General features: G+C 31.8%; 2 protein-coding genes across 2 annotated transcripts; one reads left to right on the top strand and one right to left on the bottom strand.

Annotated features, from left to right (window-relative positions):
* Window positions 1–6854: 6854 nt before the first annotated feature.
* On the top strand, window positions 6855–12308 carry GDPD6 (PLC-like phosphodiesterases superfamily protein). The gene is made up of 8 exons (XM_028267096.2): window positions 6855–7125; window positions 8072–8253; window positions 8858–9041; window positions 9141–9215; window positions 9703–9812; window positions 10069–10287; window positions 10973–11128; window positions 11912–12308. The coding sequence occupies exons 1-8, from the start codon at window positions 7113–7115 to the stop codon at window positions 12152–12154; spliced, it is 1182 nt and encodes a 393-aa protein (XP_028122897.2). The 5' UTR covers window positions 6855–7112; the 3' UTR covers window positions 12155–12308.
* Window positions 12309–14583: 2275 nt separating this feature from the next.
* On the bottom strand, window positions 14584–18406 carry RPA70B (RPA70-kDa subunit B). The gene is made up of 12 exons (XM_028267095.2): window positions 18177–18406; window positions 17316–17462; window positions 17007–17225; window positions 16732–16909; window positions 16380–16650; window positions 16197–16299; window positions 15990–16114; window positions 15806–15884; window positions 15576–15720; window positions 15285–15445; window positions 15053–15173; window positions 14584–14961 (listed from the first exon to the last, which is right to left on the bottom strand). Exons 1-12 carry the CDS (start codon window positions 18302–18304, stop codon window positions 14761–14763), a joined length of 1878 nt encoding a protein of 625 aa, XP_028122896.2. The 5' UTR covers window positions 18305–18406; the 3' UTR covers window positions 14584–14760.
* Window positions 18407–18920: the final 514 nt, after the last annotated feature.

Below are 18920 nucleotides of genomic sequence, written 5' to 3'. Positions count from 1 at the left end.
AAGTCAATTTCACAAAACCAAAAACACACACCTCTGTTCGAAGCTTGAAAGGTTTTTGGTAGGTTGCTTTGAACTGCTTCTTCTTCCAATGACTTCCACTAAAGGTCCCAGATGATTGAGAGCTCTACATTGAAAAAAATGAATATTAAAAATAAAAAAAAAACACAAGTTCATTTTTCATTTTAGAATTAGAAAAAAAAAATGCTTACATTTCATCGGCTTTTGTGACCACCACCAGAAGTCCTGTTTGAAATTGTGAAGCTAGAAAATAATTCAAAGCAAACCCAATTAGGATCCAAATTGAAACGATTAAAAGAAGGAATAAGAGAATAAAAATTAATCAAATTATTATAACCAACCTTCCATGGCTTCCATCTAATGAAGACGAAACATGCGAATCCAAACCTAAACTCTCTGATGTCACGAAAAAATCCGATGGGCAGAACGAAGAAGAAGAGACCAGTGTTTCGGGTACCTTAGGTTGTTGCAGTCTTGGCAATGCCCATTTCATCCCCTTCTTATCATCATCACCAACAACTTCTGATTGTTTCTCATCCGTCTGATCTAAGTCCTTCAGTACCATGGCCTATGTTATACGACCCTTGCCCGGGAGTCATAATACCGCGGTCTACGACCCTTGCCCAGGGTAATAATACCGTAGCCTACGACCTTCGCCTAAGGATAACAATACCGTAGCCTATCGTTACAAAGATCTCTGATGTAGACCCAAGGGGTCCCTATGTTAGACATCATTCATTTAATCTCACTATACTAATATTACTCACTGGACTTTAACTCACCCATCTCCCTTATATACATATATTTGCACATACATTCAAGCATACATGTATTCATATAGTCATTCGTTCATTCATTTTATTCATTTATCCAGAATGTTCTTTATCAAGAAACCTAACATCTATTTGAACAGCGTAACTCGGCAATAAAAACTTTCATTCCTTCTACCGCAAACAATGAAAGTTTTGGAGCAATTTTGGGAACAAAAAAAAAATCTATATCAGTTTATTGGGACTAACCCAATCAAGGCCTAACAATGGGCCCAGCCCAAACAAACAAGCCCACCAAACAATATCACATTCCTTATCTATATAAATAGAGGGCATCCCAAGGAGTAAGGTATGCCTCATCTCTCTCTACCATACAGCACACAAACACTCTTCATTTTCTTCATCTTCTTTATCTGAATCCAGTGACTAACTTTATCATCGAAGTGTCTTCGGCCGGCAACCCTGGTTGGGTGGCACCAACTATGTTCATCTTTGCAAATCTATAGGGGCAAAGCTCATCTCTTCATTGGATCTCTATAATCCATGTGAAAAGATTTTCCTAGTCTCACACTTAGGATTAAGGAGCGTTTGGAATCATATCTATGAAATTAGATAGTTAATGAAGAAATTGAATTATAATTATGAGCTAAGAAAGATTAAATTATATTCATCATTTTATTTTGAGTTTTGGAATTGCATGCATGAGAGCTAACCTTTTGTATATTTTCATAAATTTTCGTAAGTTTATACTCTCAATTTCATGGATTTATGCATTTAATTTCATGTTTTGAAAAAAGTAAGAGAAAAGAGTTGGAAGATTTTTGCATGCATGAAGAATTTGAGCTAGAATAATAGATTAAGAAAGATTATGTAATATTTCATGATTATGGGTTTGGATTTTAAAGTGTTGATGCATGGAAGTTTTGGGTTCAATCTTTTTAATTGATGAGGTTTGAGCAAATGGTTTATAAATGGTCATGCAATAGTGTTTTCTAAAGTATTTCTATGTTTTTAAGCAAGCCATGCATGACCCCAGGTTTTGAAAATGTGTTTGGAAGCCATTTTTATGAAATTCGAAATTCTGAAAAATAACAGACCGCTCAAACGATATAGTTATCGCTCGAATGTACATCGCGTGCAACCAGTATTTTTACAGATCGCTCGAGTGACCAAAGGTGCGCTCGAGCAAACAACTCTTTTTAGCATATTGTGGAAAATTGGTGCGCTTGAGTGGATAGCTCTTTTCAACATATCGTGGAAAATTACATCTTATTCATATTTTCATTCTGTGACAACCCCGTCACGTATAATATTTCACATTTAATTAATTCTTATTCTAATTTAATTGTGGAATTCTCAATAAGGTGAAATTGACGAATTGAATTATTTTAATTTCGAGTATCGAACCATATGAGAGTTTAATTAAATATCCAATCCAGTTTAGTAAATTTGAAATTTTATTAATTGGGTCCGAATTGGAGTTGATTAAGTTATAAAAAGAAAACAAAATAAATAAATAGAATATTTTCTGAATTGTTCTAGAAAGTTAATAGTCTGTATATTTTTATAGTGAAAAATATTTCAAAAAATAATTTTAGGTTTATATTATTATTTGATATTATTTTCTGAGTATTATGGTATTTTTATTATATCTTTCTCTATATTTTTTTTCTAGACCAAAATACACTGAAACATAACATTTTCTGTACAATAAGGATGCGTGCCCCCCAAGTTGTCTTGCTTGTTGCCCACGCGTCTTGCCCCGCATGCCTTCTCGCCTATTTATATAGATGCAATCATCTAAGGATCCTCACAATTTCCCCGAACTCTCTAACTCTTTGTCTCTCTCTCTGGTCTCTAGTTTTGTTTTTTATATATATAAAACTTTGAGTTTAATTTGGAGTATTTAATAGGTCGCAGTAAATGAAAAGTAAAAAGTTAAAATTAACATTAAAGTGAGTTATATTATATCTTGAGCCACCATAATATATTTTACGTATATTTTGAGTTACCATAATTTATTTTACGCAACTCGAATTTTATAAATTATAATGATATTTCAATTACATTGATTATTTTCTGAACTTTATTTGCTTAAAATGAAACCCATGGATATGTTTGTTTAAATTTTAGACATTATTTGACAATGATTTTATAAACAATTATATTTTGTAAGTACCACCACGGGAGTCCCATGCCTTGGAGGATTTAAATAACCATTAGTCTCTGTTTGGTCACTTTGTGACCCTCTGTTTGTCATGGATCCATTGACCTCTGTTCTATTTTGTTCTGTTCTGTACCATGATTATAATTATTTGCTTATATGATTTCTACATTCTACTTCTGTTATTTAAAATTAGTTATGTATTTCAGTTGCCAAACTAATCTTTGTTTAGACAAATAATTATCCATAGTGATTTTTGTACCCTCATGCTCACGGTATAATGTTTGTCACTTTGCTATGTGCTTATAGTTGTTAACCACTTTCAGGTGACGTGTCAAAACCAGTGCATGGGGTAGGCACAAGGCACTTTGTAGTCATAGTACAGCTCTGGTATTGTAATCGAATAGAAGTTTCAATGTACACATTTTTGTTATACTTAAAAGAAAATTTGGGTACCCCTTTATTTTACTCCGCTACACTATTAATTTATTATGACTTCAGTTATTATCTTGTCGCAATGCCGAACCTCCGGGTACCGGGTTTGGGTCGTGACACGTTCCCTTATTTTTATGAGCGTTCCTAGACATGATTTAAACTTTATGAAGAAATAATAAGTTAAGAAGCAACATAAGTTAATTGGTTAAAGAAACAAAGCAAGAATTCGATTTATTTGAAAAGAAAGGAAAAAAAATTCAATTAAGTAAATAATGTTATGTTTCTATGTATATATTGGTGTGCAATGTGTGAGTTGATCCGCCAAGGATAGCATTTGACCAGGTCATTGTAGTAATGTCTTGTAAAGATATTTTTATATAAATGATTTTGAAATGGCTGTTATATGATGTTTATTGATATATTTTCTTTACGAAATGTTTCAATATGATGAGTTTTCTGCATAAGTACTTTTGAAATGCTAAGATATGCTAAGAACTTTCGAATTGTTATGATATTACAAATTTTCTGAAAATGATGTTTTGCTAAAAATGAATGAGATTTCTTTTTGATCAACTAATGTAACATCTACAAAATACGCTTTGGTTTTCAGAAACCTCTGTTATTTCTTCATGATGATACATAAGTTGGACCATAGGTCGTTCTGCCATATCTGTTATCTGTTATATCTACTATGTATGTCTGCTACATCTGTTATCCATTATATATGCAATATCTGTTATATGTTGGGCCAAAGATCAACTCATCGTTTTGATACATCTGTTATCTATTTGTATTGGACCAAAAGTTGTTCTGTCATATATTGGACCAGAGGTCGTTTTGTCAAGCTCTGTTATGTTCTGTCTGTTTTGCTCTATCTATTAGGGGTGAGCAGCGGATATACCGATCTGCCAAAACCGACCGAACCGAACCGATCCGCCACATTTTGGACGGATGCATGATGACGAGCGGACGGTTGCGGATTGATTTTCTCCAATCCACCAATTTAGCGGACGGATGACGGATTTGAGTTTCCTTTGGCTGCAACCAAACCGCCAAACCGCGAGCACCCCTAATAATTTATAAGACTTTATGTTTTAAATTTGTAAATATTTTGTTTGTGTTTTCAATTGAAAAAGAGTTTAAATATTCGGCTGAAAAAAAGTTTTCAACTTGAATATATTTTTTGAATTGAAAAAAATAAACGTATTGTTTATCTATATTTTTTGGTTTTTAAATTTAACTCTAAAAAGTAATAAATAGAAAATATGATATATGCTGGTTGGTTTTTGTTTTCAAAAACATATATAGATGTAACAATATAGAGACATGCAATCTCTACTACTGCCCTATTCATGGTTTTGGTGGTTTGAATTGTTATTATATTTTAAGAACCACAGATTGTAATACTTTATGTGGATGAATCATGTTGTAATTGTAATATGTGGATGAGCCATGCAGTGATTGTGATATTCTAAAGTTTTAAACTTTCTTTTTTTAGATAAGACATACAATGATTGTAATAGTTTTTTAAGTCATTGACTGTAATACTTTCTTTTTTTTTCTTTTTTTTTTAGGAAGTGTACAAGTTGAATTATGTTGAAAATTTATAAAATCTTAAACCGCCAAACCGATTCGCATCCATCCGCCAAACCGCCAAACCGCTTAATCCACATTCGCCGGATTGGCGGACGGATGCGGATTAATTTTCTCCAATCCGCCAATCTGGCGGACGAATAGCGAATTGGAGGTTCCATGGCCGCAACCGACACGTGCTCACCCCTACTATCTGTTATGTGTTGTCTGCTCTGTTAAATGCTATTGGGAAGTATCCCATCATCTGACACTCTCTGAAAGCTCTGATAAATTTTTGAGCAATATGCCTTTGAATAATGTCATGTTTAGCTTTGAAAGGTTTGAAGAACTTTATGTTTTATATATATATATATATATATATCTTTAAAATGGTTTGATTATGAACAATGTTTTGATCATGATAAGAGTTTTTTTTATAAATCTGGAATTAATTCATTAACCCTTTACATTAATGTTACTTATTGGGCTTCTACCTCACCCCCGTTCTCCTATATATGCAAGTGAGCATTAGGAAGTTTAGCATTAGAGTTTGTCTTGGAATCAACCGTTTTGCCAAGTCACCTGAAGATGAGCCTCTGTGTTGAGGCCTAAGCTTTTGCTTTTGGTTAAGCTTAGTTTTGTCCAGTTTTATTAAAGGGGATTTGGTTAAAATCTCCTCATAATAAAATTTTAATGTATTAAGGACAAACACAAAAAGTTTTCCTTGAAAAATCCAACACACACTATTATTACCAAAATATTAAATTTTAAAATAATATAACTTTTGATGTAGATGTTGATTTTTAATAAAATTAGTATCTTTAGAATTCTCTCATCAAGATCTATCAATTTGATTCTCAATATATAAAAAGTATTTCAATTTGGTCTCTAATATTTAAATTGTGTCAATCTAATTCTCAATATATAAAAAGTGTTTCAATTTGGTGATTAATGTTTTATTTGTGTCAATTTAGTCACAAATGTATAAATGTGGTTTTAATTTGGTCTTCAATATTATCTCTAATATATAATTAAAACACTTTTTATACATTAGGTACTAGATTGATACAATTCAAATATTGGAGATCAAAATGACAAAAAACTCGTATTTGGGGACAAAAAATGCAATTAACTCATTTATAAATACTTCCAGAATTTATTATTATTATTATTTGGATAAATTACATTGGGAGAAAATAAAACAAGTTTTATAGTTTTGACATAATTACATTGACATATTTTTTAGTAACTATAAAACAACCGAAACTAATGTAAATAGTGTAAAGATACAAAAACAAACATCATAAAGTATATATTTTAATATAAAATATATGATAATATCATTTTTTTCATCCATATGATTAATAATTATTAAATATTATGTAAATTAAAACTTTAGAGAAATTTAGTATAATTATATCAAACTAATAAGACTTATGATATTTTTAAAAAATTTCAACAGAAAGTGAATGTAATTTATTATTATTATTATTTGAGTAAAATATAAATACACGTTTTGAGATTTGTTTAAAATACAAATTGTTTCTTGTGATTCTGAAAATTACATCACATCCCTTGAAATTTTTAATGGCATAACAAATTATCTCTTTTATTAATAAATTATCAAGTCAGCTAACAATTTTTAATGATACTAATTTTATTATTATATAAGAGAACAGTTAAAAATTTTATTTTTTTAATTAATTTTATTAAATAGAAAAATCTTACAAAGAAATATTTGTAATTTTTAAAAACAATCCATATTTTAAATAAACTTTGGGTATGTACCATATTGTATACACCTTACAATAAAGAAAAAAAATAGTATGAAAATGTTATGAGTGATTAACTAGAATAATTCATGAGAACATATTGTATTTGTGTTTCTCTTCATTGAGATAGGAAAATAAAAGTTTCAAAACAACCCACTAGAATCCTGATTCAGTTAGAATTCCTAGTAGGATGGATTTTCAAATCAGTTGTAAATCTTCTTCTTCATCAAAATCCATAGTCTATATTTTTCAAACGAATATTCGTAGAACTGTTAGTAAATCCACGGCAATTTCTGCCACCTACCCACCAATTCCCCATTATATATAGCTTTCCAGTTCACACTGAAATGCTGTAAATCCATACGCTACTCTACATTCACCATGGCTTCAATCGGTATTCATCTAACTCTAACTCACTCCAAAATGATTGTATTCTTGTTTCTCTTTGAAACCAATCTTTTGGGTTTTCTTTTTTTTCTTTTTTATTTTCTGGGTTTTGATTTTGAGTGAAAGTTGAAACCAGGGTTTGATTTTGAATGCTAACATTTTCTATGTAATTGCATATTTGAAAATTCACTTGGGTACTTGATATCTGAACAAACAATTTAATTTTTGTTAGGTAATTAATTTTATTTGGAAAAAGAATGGTACGAATTGAGAAAAATGGTGGTGTGCAAAGTGATTTTTAAGTTGTTATGAGATATAGTATGGACTGTTTGTTTTAGCAAATCATAGCTTAATTTTGTGTGTTTTAGCAATTGCAACTTTATGTGAATGCATTAACTGGGAATTGTTAATTAGATGAGGTCAAGGTTTTCTAGATTAAGAATGTATTATATGTAAGAATTATTTTGCATATATATATATATGTTATTGGAAATGGCAGGCCTTGGTGCAGCAGTAAAGTTGCTCTATTATGACCTAAGCATCTTGAAACACGGAAACAAGTCTCTCCAAGTTAAGATTACGTCCGATTCCTTTCTTTTTAAACAATGCTTAAAAACATTATGCAGAGACAATTGTCAGAATTTTCTTCAAAACTTAAGTTTAGAGTTGAGTTTAATTTTAATCACCTATGGGTCAGAGATGTAATAATTTTTATGTCAATTACTATAGAGCTACTACTGGTCAGTTTGTTAAATTTCAAAGCTGAATTTAGTGGTGTACTTCATTTTTATAAGGAGAATTGTAAGTAATCAAGCTTTCCATTAGCCATATGTGAAAATGTTCTTCTTATACATGTGTGGTGGCTCTCATTTAAGTCCATGAATTCATTCATCAAAATTTACTATGTTCAAATGTAATTGTTGATTCATTCTTCCAGTAATTCACTCAAACAGGTGTTGTCCCTTTTATTTTCCTGCTACTCCTTGTTGAGTGTTGTTCCGCGAGGCCTTTCTATTCACTCCCTAGCAAAATTGAAAATAAAAACAAACAGCCTCTGCAGACTTCTCGCCCATATAACCTTGCACATCGAGGTTCAAATGGAGAGCTTCCTGAAGAATCTGCTCCTGCATACATGGTAAGCTTGCCGGATAACATTTTGCTTATCTGAAAAAATATTTTCATGTCCTGATCATGTAATGAATTTGGAAAAAATGTCTACTTCATGGTTGACTCGGTAAAAAATTACTCTCTGTAAATGGATATGCCTTAGACCTGGGCTGTCCTTAGACCTGGGCTGTACCCCAAATGGTCTTGAGGGGACCCTTAGGTGCCAGTGAGGTAAGGCCTCAGGTTCAATCCAATGGGGTGACATCAACTTGTTGCAGTAATCTGACTTTACTAACATACTAACATCCTACTGTGTGGGAAAAAAAAATGTCAATGCCTTGATTCTATGGATTTGACTGCAGCCATTTTGTGGTTTTAACGGTTTGATTGAAGGCCAATAAATAGGGGAAAGAGGGTCAGGATTGATTTGGTGCAATTAATAGGGTTTTGGGCAGAAAAAGTGACTTTTCTAAGGATGTAAACATTACCCAAGAATAATAATAGGACTCAAATTGACCATAGGCAAGTTAATATAGAACATTTGAAGTGGGTTCCATGTCAAATTTCAAATTTGCCCCTCTTTATCACATGCTCTGCATCACTTTTATTCTTGAAAAATGACTTTCTTGCAGAAAGCTATTGAAGAGGGCGCGGACTTCATAGAATCAGATATCCTAGCCTCCAAAGATGGCTTTCTTATATGCATGCATGATGTAACGCTTGATGCTACTACTGATATAGCAGAACACAAGGAGTTTGCAAATCGGAAGAGGACCTACAACGTCCAAGGGGTCAACACAACTGGTTTTTTCACTGGTAATTTCGTTTACCTCATGCTTGTAATGTAATAATAATATTCATTTGTTGAACTAAAGTCATTGCGGGTGAACTTTTCTTTTTAATAATCCTATGCAGTTGATTTTACACTAAAAGAACTAAAGTCATTGAGGTTGAAGCAGAGGTTCCCTTTCCGGGATCAGCAATATAATGGTAAGTTCCCTTTTGAGATTTATCATGAGCCCAAGTCTTCCCACTTATTTCTTCTATTCAACTTGTAAAAACTAATATTTTATCTAATGAGATTACAAGGGAAATTTAAATACGGAAAAATCTATGATAGCTAATTCTTACACCATCTAAAGTCCAAATCAATTCTCTTTTACTAATATTCATTGTACAACAAATTAAATATGCTATATTGACGAAATTTAACGTGACCAAAGTTGGATGAGTCGGTCTCTTCTAGCAAGATCAAAACTGTTCTCTAATATGACGTGATGACTATTGCTTATATTAAGTGAGCACATTTTATTTTCCAATCAATAAAATAATTATATTATCTTATATCAAATTAACAATAGATACGCACACATTTGTACCATCAGACATAGGTTCTCTGTAAGTGATTGTAAAAGGAAACTGTTCGCAAAAGTGAGGCAATAGTCTCCTAAGATCTCTTTTTTGATGTACAATGCAGGAAAATTTCAGATCATCACATTTGAGGAGTACATTTCAATTGCTTTGGATGCACCAAGAGTTGTTGGAATTTATCCCGAGATTAAAAATCCAGTATTAATGAACCAGCATGTGAGTAAACCTTCGTCTGGTATGCTGCTGCCAAATGATTTTATGAAAAAATAAAATTCTGTTTTAGTATGATATTGACAGGATTGAATCAGATTATTATTATCTGCCAAAAACACTCACTTAGCTAGTTCTTAGTTTTTAGTCTTTTTTGTGAATTTTTTTTTGAAATTTTTTCAGAAAACAGATTTTGGAAACGAAACCAAATAGAGTGACTACTTTTCACATTTCCTATTTTCAAACTACTGCTTTGCAACAGGTGAAATGGCCAGGTGGTAAGAGATACGAGGACATATTCGTGGAGACACTTCAGAAGTATGGCTACAAAGGTTCATATATGTCGAAAGATTGGTTGAGACAACCTGCATTTGTCCAGTCATTTGCTCCAACGTCGCTTATTTACATCTCAAACCAGACAGACTTGCCCAAACTCTTTTTAATTGATGACGTGACAATACCAACCCAGGACACAAATCAGGTTCTTCTTTACTAAATTATTTTCTTAGCCTCCCTTTTATATTTTATTTTTTTGATAAATAATTTGCTTGGCCTAAACCAACAAACACACTGTGACTTGAACCTTCCCACATCAATTTATACATAAGAGTTGAAAAATTATGCAATCTGAGACATAATATCCATGTTTTATGGAACTTGGAGTATATGAACTCTGTAATTTTTGTAGTTAGTTTTATTTTCTTTATCAGATCACGGTTTGAGTTGAAGATTTCCTTATCTAAATTTAAATCTTTTACAAGGAGTCTACGGACAAATTTTGTCATCTGGTGTGCCAACTTTACACAATTAAGATTCACCCAACTGGTCCCATTTAATTGGCATGCACTGTGGCCTGTATAGGGTTGGCTATAGACAAACCAAGTCGAGTCAAATAGTACGTCGTTCAAGCTTGGTTTGAACACTTCACTAGTTTTAAAAATGTATTCAACCTTTGTTCGTTTGTCTTTTAAGGATCGAACAGTAAGGTGAGCTCAACTAACTTGGTTCATTTTACTACCCTAGGCCCATAGTTACACAACTTTGAGCTCTTCTAATGATTTTTCTCTTAACCCTCAGATATTTGTTTTATATGAGAATTGTTCATTTTGAAATTGTGAACTGTGTTAATAATGATATGAAAGTAATTTGCTATTCTTTAAATGCAGTCATTTTCGGAAATCACTTCAGACGCTTACTTCAACTTCATTAAAGATTACGTAGTGGGAATTGGACCCTGGAAGGATAATTTGGTACCTGTGGTGAATAATTATTTGCAAAAACCTACTGATATTGTCGCCAAAGCGCATGCCTGCAACTTACAGGTGCGTATGCGTTCTTTGAAATTTGCCGGTAGGACAATTATATCAAGCTTATAATGTCAAAAAAATCTCACGAATTGTTTCTCTTTGGTTTGTATTTTACTAATCTCATGTGTCGAAAGAAGCCAAGTTTATGGTTACCAAATTTATCTTGACAGGATTATTGATTTCATATGATTATGTAAAACATATGTTTAAGTGATTTTTGTAACTCTTCAAAATAAATTTGACACAATATTGTGCTCCGTTTGTTTCAATGAAAAATGTTTTCTGCATTTTTTAGTGTTTGGTACTACAGAAAAAGAAAGTGTTGTCAATGAAAAAAAGATTAGTTGGGCTGAAAATGTTTTTCACTTCTAAAAGGTGGAAAACTTTTCCAGACTAAAACCTTACTAATGCAACTGCACCACCACTAATAGGAGTACTAGTACATTAGTTTCAATGCTGCAACCAAATATTAGGAAAGCATTTTCATTTTCTCAGAAAATGTTTCCGTTGAAACAAACTGAGCATTATAAGAAAATGATGCAGTCTAGAAAAGATTTTCAGATGTGACTTTCTGAACTTCCCTAAGAAATTACACCTGATTTACTACTCACATTGAGTGTACTTATCAACTCAAGAAGGTAATAAATCTTGTTCAAAGAGTATGCTAAAATTGTCCTATTTTCTTTTTTTTGTTCTTTTTTGTTTGCTTGACTACATTATAGCTGAGATTTTCATTTATCATTTAATTTCCAATTTATGTAATTCAAAACTTTACTTGGTTCTGTGATTTCATTCCAGGTTCACCCATACACTTTCCGCAGTGAGAACATGTTCCTACACTTAAACTTCAAACAAGACCCCTTTGTTGAATACGATTACTGGATAAACAAGATAGGCGTGGACGGACTCTTCACAGACTTCACAGGCAGCCTCCACGAGTATCAGGAATGGAACACCCCTCTCTCTGTCAATCATGAAGATAAGTCGTCTACACTGTTGCGTAAGATTGCATCGTTGATCTCAAAGTATCAAAAGAATTGAGATAGTTGATTTTGTTTTTGTCATTTTTTAGACATTAGTTTTCAGATGTTTCTTCCACGTAGATTAGTGTTAATAATTTTTTGTTACTTCTTTAATAGAAAAAGATTTTTCTGAAACAAATTTTTTGGAACCCATAGGAAGTTCAATTTTTTCCATATGATTCTGAGTCTTTTTGCGAAAGATTTCTCGTTCAAAGATGATGCCGAGTTGCTTCAATTTTTGACATTATACAGGGAATAAAGGGACAGTAAATTAGGAAAAAACAACCGGTCGTTATATATTCATTCTTGCAAAATTATGAATATAAAAAAGAAAATTATGACTGAATATTATGTGTTTGACATGCCTCCTTAATTTACCCAGAAAAACAGAAAGAAGCTGCCTTTAGCAACTTGTAGTGTAGGTGGTGTTATTGAATGAGATGGGATTTGCCACCTGACTGTACTTTTTGGCTTCGGTGGCTCACCACGGTACTCATTTTGACGATCTATTTATTTTGTAAGATTTTTTAAGTAAATTATTCATTTAAAAAATCAAATTGATTGGATAGCTGCAACCATTGACCATATCACCTTTATTATTTAAAAGGGTAAATTACAATGACTTCTTTTACCATTTTGGCATAATTACATTAATTCTACACAAAATAAAATAAAATATACATTTCAATGTAAAAAAGACGACAATATCATTTTTTTTCTTCCATACATCTAACAAATTTTTGATAAAAATTAAGTCAAATGTTATATTAAAAGTTTAAGGAAGTCAATGAAATTATGTCAAATTTGTAGGCTTATTGTATTTTTTTTCAAATCTTAAGGGGTCAATGTAATTTACTCTATTCAAAATTGGACATCAAATATGATTTTGAGTACAAATATGATTTGATCACGTGGATACGATTATTGATTAATCAAAAAATTTCAATTTCTCTAGGAGCTGGATAAGTGAATAATTTGAATCAACAAAATGAGTCTCTTGAGATCAACCAACAACAATCTCATCCTGGAAATTCATTAACCTTACACGTTAAAAACCTTTAAGACTCGTTATCTAGGAATCATTTTATTTTATTTTTTTTAATCGTTATTAAAATTTATAATCCAAATACACTATTAATACTACATCTTAAAAACATGTTTCACTATGGAGCCTAGTTAAAAAGCAAATTAGTTTCTGTTTTCCCCCCTTTGAATATGTGAATGATTGAACCATTGAACATAGTAGTGCAAGTAAGTCACTTGAAAAAGGGAGATGGGAGTAAGACCATCTCCAATGGTTATTTAGATTTGTTATTAATTTTGAATTTGGTAAAAAATTATCTTCTTTTTTTTTTTTTATTCCAACAGTTTCATCGAATAGTATTAAATTTAGAATTTCTTTTTTCTTTCATCAAACTAAGGACGAATGTACCTTTCATCAAATCACTGTTCATAATCATTTGATTTTCATTACCGGATGTCCTTCGAATGCCCTATTAAATGACCACTTCAACGCAAAAATTTGTAAAAAAAATTACATTGACCAATCGATAGGTCAAACATCAACCCAATCAACCGATATTTTGATAAAACTCCAAAATCTTCTATTGAAACACTTGATATCAAATGAAACTTTTACTTAAATTTAATAAAAAAATTGATACACCATTGAAAATACTAAAAAAAAAAAAAAAAACCAAAACAAAGATAAAATCATAGTACCTAGTTAAAAAGCAAACTAGATTCTCGTCTCCCTTTTTAAAAATTAAAAAATAAAATAATGTGAATTTACTATTTTATCTTTCTTTTAAATTCATTAATAACACAAAACAATTATAATAATTAATATTTCCAAAAAAATATACTATTATAGAAAAATTTTGGAAAATTGATATTTTCAAATATAATAATTATACTATCAAAAAAAATTAAATTCTCCAAAAATGATTATTATTTTAAAACAAAAAGAATATATGTAATTCTCCTCATATTTATTACTCTCTTCATTCTAAAATAATAATTCCTTTTAAAAAAATTTAACTTTTTTTGATAATATAATTATTGTACTTTAAAAAAATTAATTTTTTAAAATTATCCTCTGATAGTATTTTTTTTACAAATATCAATTGTCATAATTATACTTTTTGTATTAATAATGAATTTTAAAAAAATGACAATAAAAAAACTCATGATTTTTGAAAAATAACCTAATATTTTGATACCAAGAATAATAAATAATCACCTAACCCACTCTAAAAAAAGTGACCCTAACCCAAAACCAAAGGATTTGGGTTATTTATAAATATTTTGTATTCTTATATATTTATTAATTTTTAAAATATATTTTTATAAATATTTTACTTTTTAAATACATACATCTAAAAAAAATTAAAAAAATTAATTACAATTTTAAAATATTCATTAAAAACAAAAAAATAAAAAATTCAATTTATAAAAAATTGAATTCAAAAAATTTAAACCAAAACAGTGATATATATTACAAGCACTGGTTTGAAAAACCAATAGTCACTTCCTAACTAGGATTAGACTTCATGTTCAAACATAATAATACGAAGTCATGGTGCAAAAAAACATCATGTTTCAACAAAACCAAAAGACAAAACACTATTGAGACACTTTCATCTTTGATATCTCCTCTAGCAAAAACCTGGATTCAGCTGCAAAATCAACTGGCACAACTGCTCTGGCTGTTATCCTTTGCCTTTTCTCATTCATGTACTCATGTGGTGTAACACTGACTCGGAAAAGATGAGGTACCCATGTAGATGATTTCAGTTTCAGTTGGAAAGGATTTCCTTCTCCCTCCTGGAAAGAAAAACATTAACAAAATTAGCTCAGAATTGCTTTCCTGGAAGCATCAAATTTGGAATTGATTTGGTATGTATGAATGGTTTACCTGGGATTTGAGTTTATCAAGTTCATCAGCAGAGCACCCAATAATTTTCTCTGCTTGTTCATTGAACACAGAGAGCCAAGCTTCACCACTTGCATCAGAGACTTTCACTACCATTATATATCTGAAAGTTAAGACAAAGAAATAGGAATGGGTTAAAACATTTGTAGAATAGCTTACTATATGTAATGCTGTTGTGAAATTCTTAAGTCTCTACTTTTTCTAACAAACAAACCTTAAACTGCACTCTTCATCATTCTTCTGGCATCCTTCACACCAATAACCAGATCCAATAGCTTCAGTAACTTTCTTGTTGCATGTCTTACAAGCACGATACCACATAGTTTGATCCGGCTTGATGAAACTAATGTATGCTCTCATGCTGAAAAATACCGGCTGCCCAACATAATAAAGTCCAGTGTCAGAACTCAGAACTCCAAATTCAACTCAAGTTATGATACACAAAACTCTAAATAAATAATTCAAAGAGTTAAAAACAACCATGAAGAACTGATGATATGATTACCTTGTCCTCACCCAAGGATTGGTTTTGGGTTATGTAAGAAAGAGTGACGCGATCAATGTACATAGATCTTGTTCCAGTATTGGTTGTGGAGCTCATTCCAGATCCAATAGAAGCCATTGAAACCTCTTTACCTTCAGAATCATACCTGTATACAAAACAACATTATGACTTGCCGCAACTTTTGAAAGAAAAAACAACCAAGTTACTAAACTAAAGGGACTATCACTTACCAAGATCTCAACTTTTTCGATTCAGGTGTGTCTGGATTTACCACTACAATGCTCTTGCTCAAGGCTGACAAAGATACACCTGAAACAACAAAACAAATCAAATCAAATATTATTAAGCTAGTTATATACTTACGAATTTGGTACTAACTAGATAAGCCCAGAGGCAGAAGGTAATCTACAGTACCTTGAAAGTCTCCAACTTTCAGGGATTTAATTGCAACTACAGGAGACTTATCAGACATATCCAGCAGTTCTTGTCCAATGTTAGTAGCGAGATCATTCCATAGAGACACCACAACTGTTTTCTTCCTAAAGCACAATAATTCAAAGTTTAAATATAACATACAATAAAATCAAAAAAAAAAAATTTGTAATTTATGCATAAGCTTACGTCTCATCTGCAATAGTTATGTCACGTTTTGGAATAGTCTCGTTGTTAATTTTTCTTCTAATACTCAATGTTGGAGACACATTTTGAACCACACCAATAACATCTGCAATTCATAACAATGAATGAATCATATAAGAAAGAGACATAAATAAAATCAAAGAAACTAAGGGAGGAGTTTCCTACCTACAAGCTCGTTTGAATTTACATATGGACCCAATTCATCAATGGGGACAAAATTGAATTTTGTTTCAGGAATAAAAGCTGCTTCATTACTTGCTTCCTCCACCTCAGAATTTTCATTTAAAGTCATTTCATAGTCATTCTGGACTGTCTTGAACTGCTTATTAGCAACTTTTAGTGTTCCCTTTGAAATGTAATAAACCTTCCCCAACTGAAACTTGTCAAAGAACTTCTTTGCAGCTTCATTAAACATTGTTGCTTGTATTTGTGTACCCTGCACCAAAACAATCAACTTAGTTCGTCATCAACAGAGGTTTCTATATGAACACTTCACAAATAGCAAATGTTTACTTACATCTTCATCAGTTAACTCTACATTGAAAACACAGCCTTCTCCTCTGGCATTTTTGTAAGTCCTCATATTTCCTTTGCCTGTAACCCGGACTTTTATGGTCCAATTTCCTTGGTATGGGTTTAAAGAAACAAGTGGATGAACTCTTCTTGTCATTGCCATTCGCGCAGAAGGTGCCATACTGAAATTTCAAAATGATACAGCATTAGTCCTCAAAACCCAATAGCTCTCATGACCATTTTAGATATGTGTACTTGAAATGGGTACTTATTACTTACTTCCCATTCTGTTCATGTACTATCTGAGCTGCTGATTTAGCAACCATTTCATGCTTTGGCTTCAAAATTATGCCAGTACCTGCACTTTTTGGCTCACTCTTGATACCAATTTCTTGTTTTGGTTTCAGAATAATGTTAGATTCTACACTTTTCTGCTCAATCTTGATCTCTGATTCAAGAGCAGGAGATACCGCCTCGCATTTTATGACAATTAAAAACCTACAATAAGTTGAAATACACTTTGAATAAACTTCAAGACCCACAAATTAGCAAGAGTTAAAAGTATGACATTTTTGCTGAAATTCTCACTTCTCATTCTTTGTTGGAATGTCATTGACTGCATAATCAAGAATGGAAATGAGACCCAAGTTCTGAATATTTCCGGACAAGACTTCGGACGACAAACTAGATTGTAAAAGTGATTTTAGCTTCATTTTTCCATCACTAGCCGTAAACCTGCAACCAAACATGATGAAATAGGCAACTGCTCAGTTTCCATTCAAGATTTGGACTTTAAGGTTGTATTCGGATCTTATGTTTGGGAACGGATTTGCAGAGAGAAAAATTACTGACACATAAGCTAAATTTGTTTCACAAATGACTTTCCTTTTATTTTCCATCCACAAATACCATCACAAATTTAAGATCCAAACACAACATAAAATACCCAAATATTTGATACTATGAAGATAGATTTTTACAAATCTGTTGGCAATCAAACAAACAGATCCCAAAACATTTGAGAGATTAGAAGAGAATTCAGCAGGTGAATCAAAAATTAAAGCAACCAGATCATGTATGTCTCTGTATTTTGATAACATAACCCAAATTCCTATTCCACCACAAGTTAAAGGAATGCTATGTTTGGTTTCCGAGAAAATACAGGAAAATATCAATCCAGATTACTATGAATGCTAAAAATCGGTCAGATTGAGTTTCTTAGTTTTGGAAGCCAAAAACAACATAAACAGACTTTAAAAAAACAAAATTAAAAAAAACTCAATTTTTTTCATTTTTCTCGGCAACCAAGCAAATGAAACCCAAAAAACTAATCAAAATTTGTCAATCAAACCAAAACCCTTTTCTCATCAAGCAACTATAACACATTTTCCCAACAAATCCAAGAGAAAAAAGCAAACATTCAGAGAGAGAGAGAGAGAGAGAACTCACATGTATTTACTTCCGGTAGGCTTCAGATCGAGGACTTGGACCACCATTTCCTGGGGTTCCGATAAAGAATCCGGAGATGGGTTTGCCAGTAGAGTCGAAATCGCATCTTGGGTTACCCTATTCGCCATTCCTCTCTCTCTCTCTCTCTCTCTCTCTCTGGGTTCTCACTTTCTCTCTCTAGAATCGAATTGTATGAATGTAGAGAGAAAAGGACCTCAGAAGCGAGGGCTGTTTTGTACGCCTTTTTTTTGGCGCGAAGTCGTTTTTAAAAACTTTTTCATCGCCGCTAGTTTTTTTCATTTTATTTTTAAATATATGGGTTGTTTCTGCCAGATAAAACGTAACTTTTACCAGAGTACACAGAACTACGGTGTGCATCAAAAAGCTTGTACCTTGCATTGGCAAAATTCACAACTTTTCTGGTAATAGCAATAGTCTATATGAAAATTTTTTCGCGGCAATTTTTTTGAACTATTCACAGTATTGCGAGGTTTTTTTTAAAAAAGGGTTAAAATATACATTGGCTTTGGCGCCACCAGATTTGCAATGGTGAATATAATTACCCATCGATTAGTATTATTTTTTTTTTTCTCTCTTTTTGTCCCACATATACAATATAGGGTGGTTATGGGTCCGATAGTCCGTCAACTTGATATTTTTAAGTTTTGAAAATTTTATTTTACTTGTAGGGGTTTAGTTGAAATTTAGGGTTCATTTGGAAAGAATTTTTTTAATTGGTTTTTT

The sequence above is a fragment of the Camellia sinensis genome, chromosome 15, assembly GCF_055761805.1.
Source record: "Camellia sinensis isolate YWXY chromosome 15, ASM5576180v1, whole genome shotgun sequence".
In the NCBI taxonomy this organism is placed as follows: domain Eukaryota; kingdom Viridiplantae; phylum Streptophyta; class Magnoliopsida; order Ericales; family Theaceae; genus Camellia; species Camellia sinensis.
Note: the sequence above shows the minus strand (reverse complement) of the source record. Positions and strands in the feature narration are given on the sequence as shown.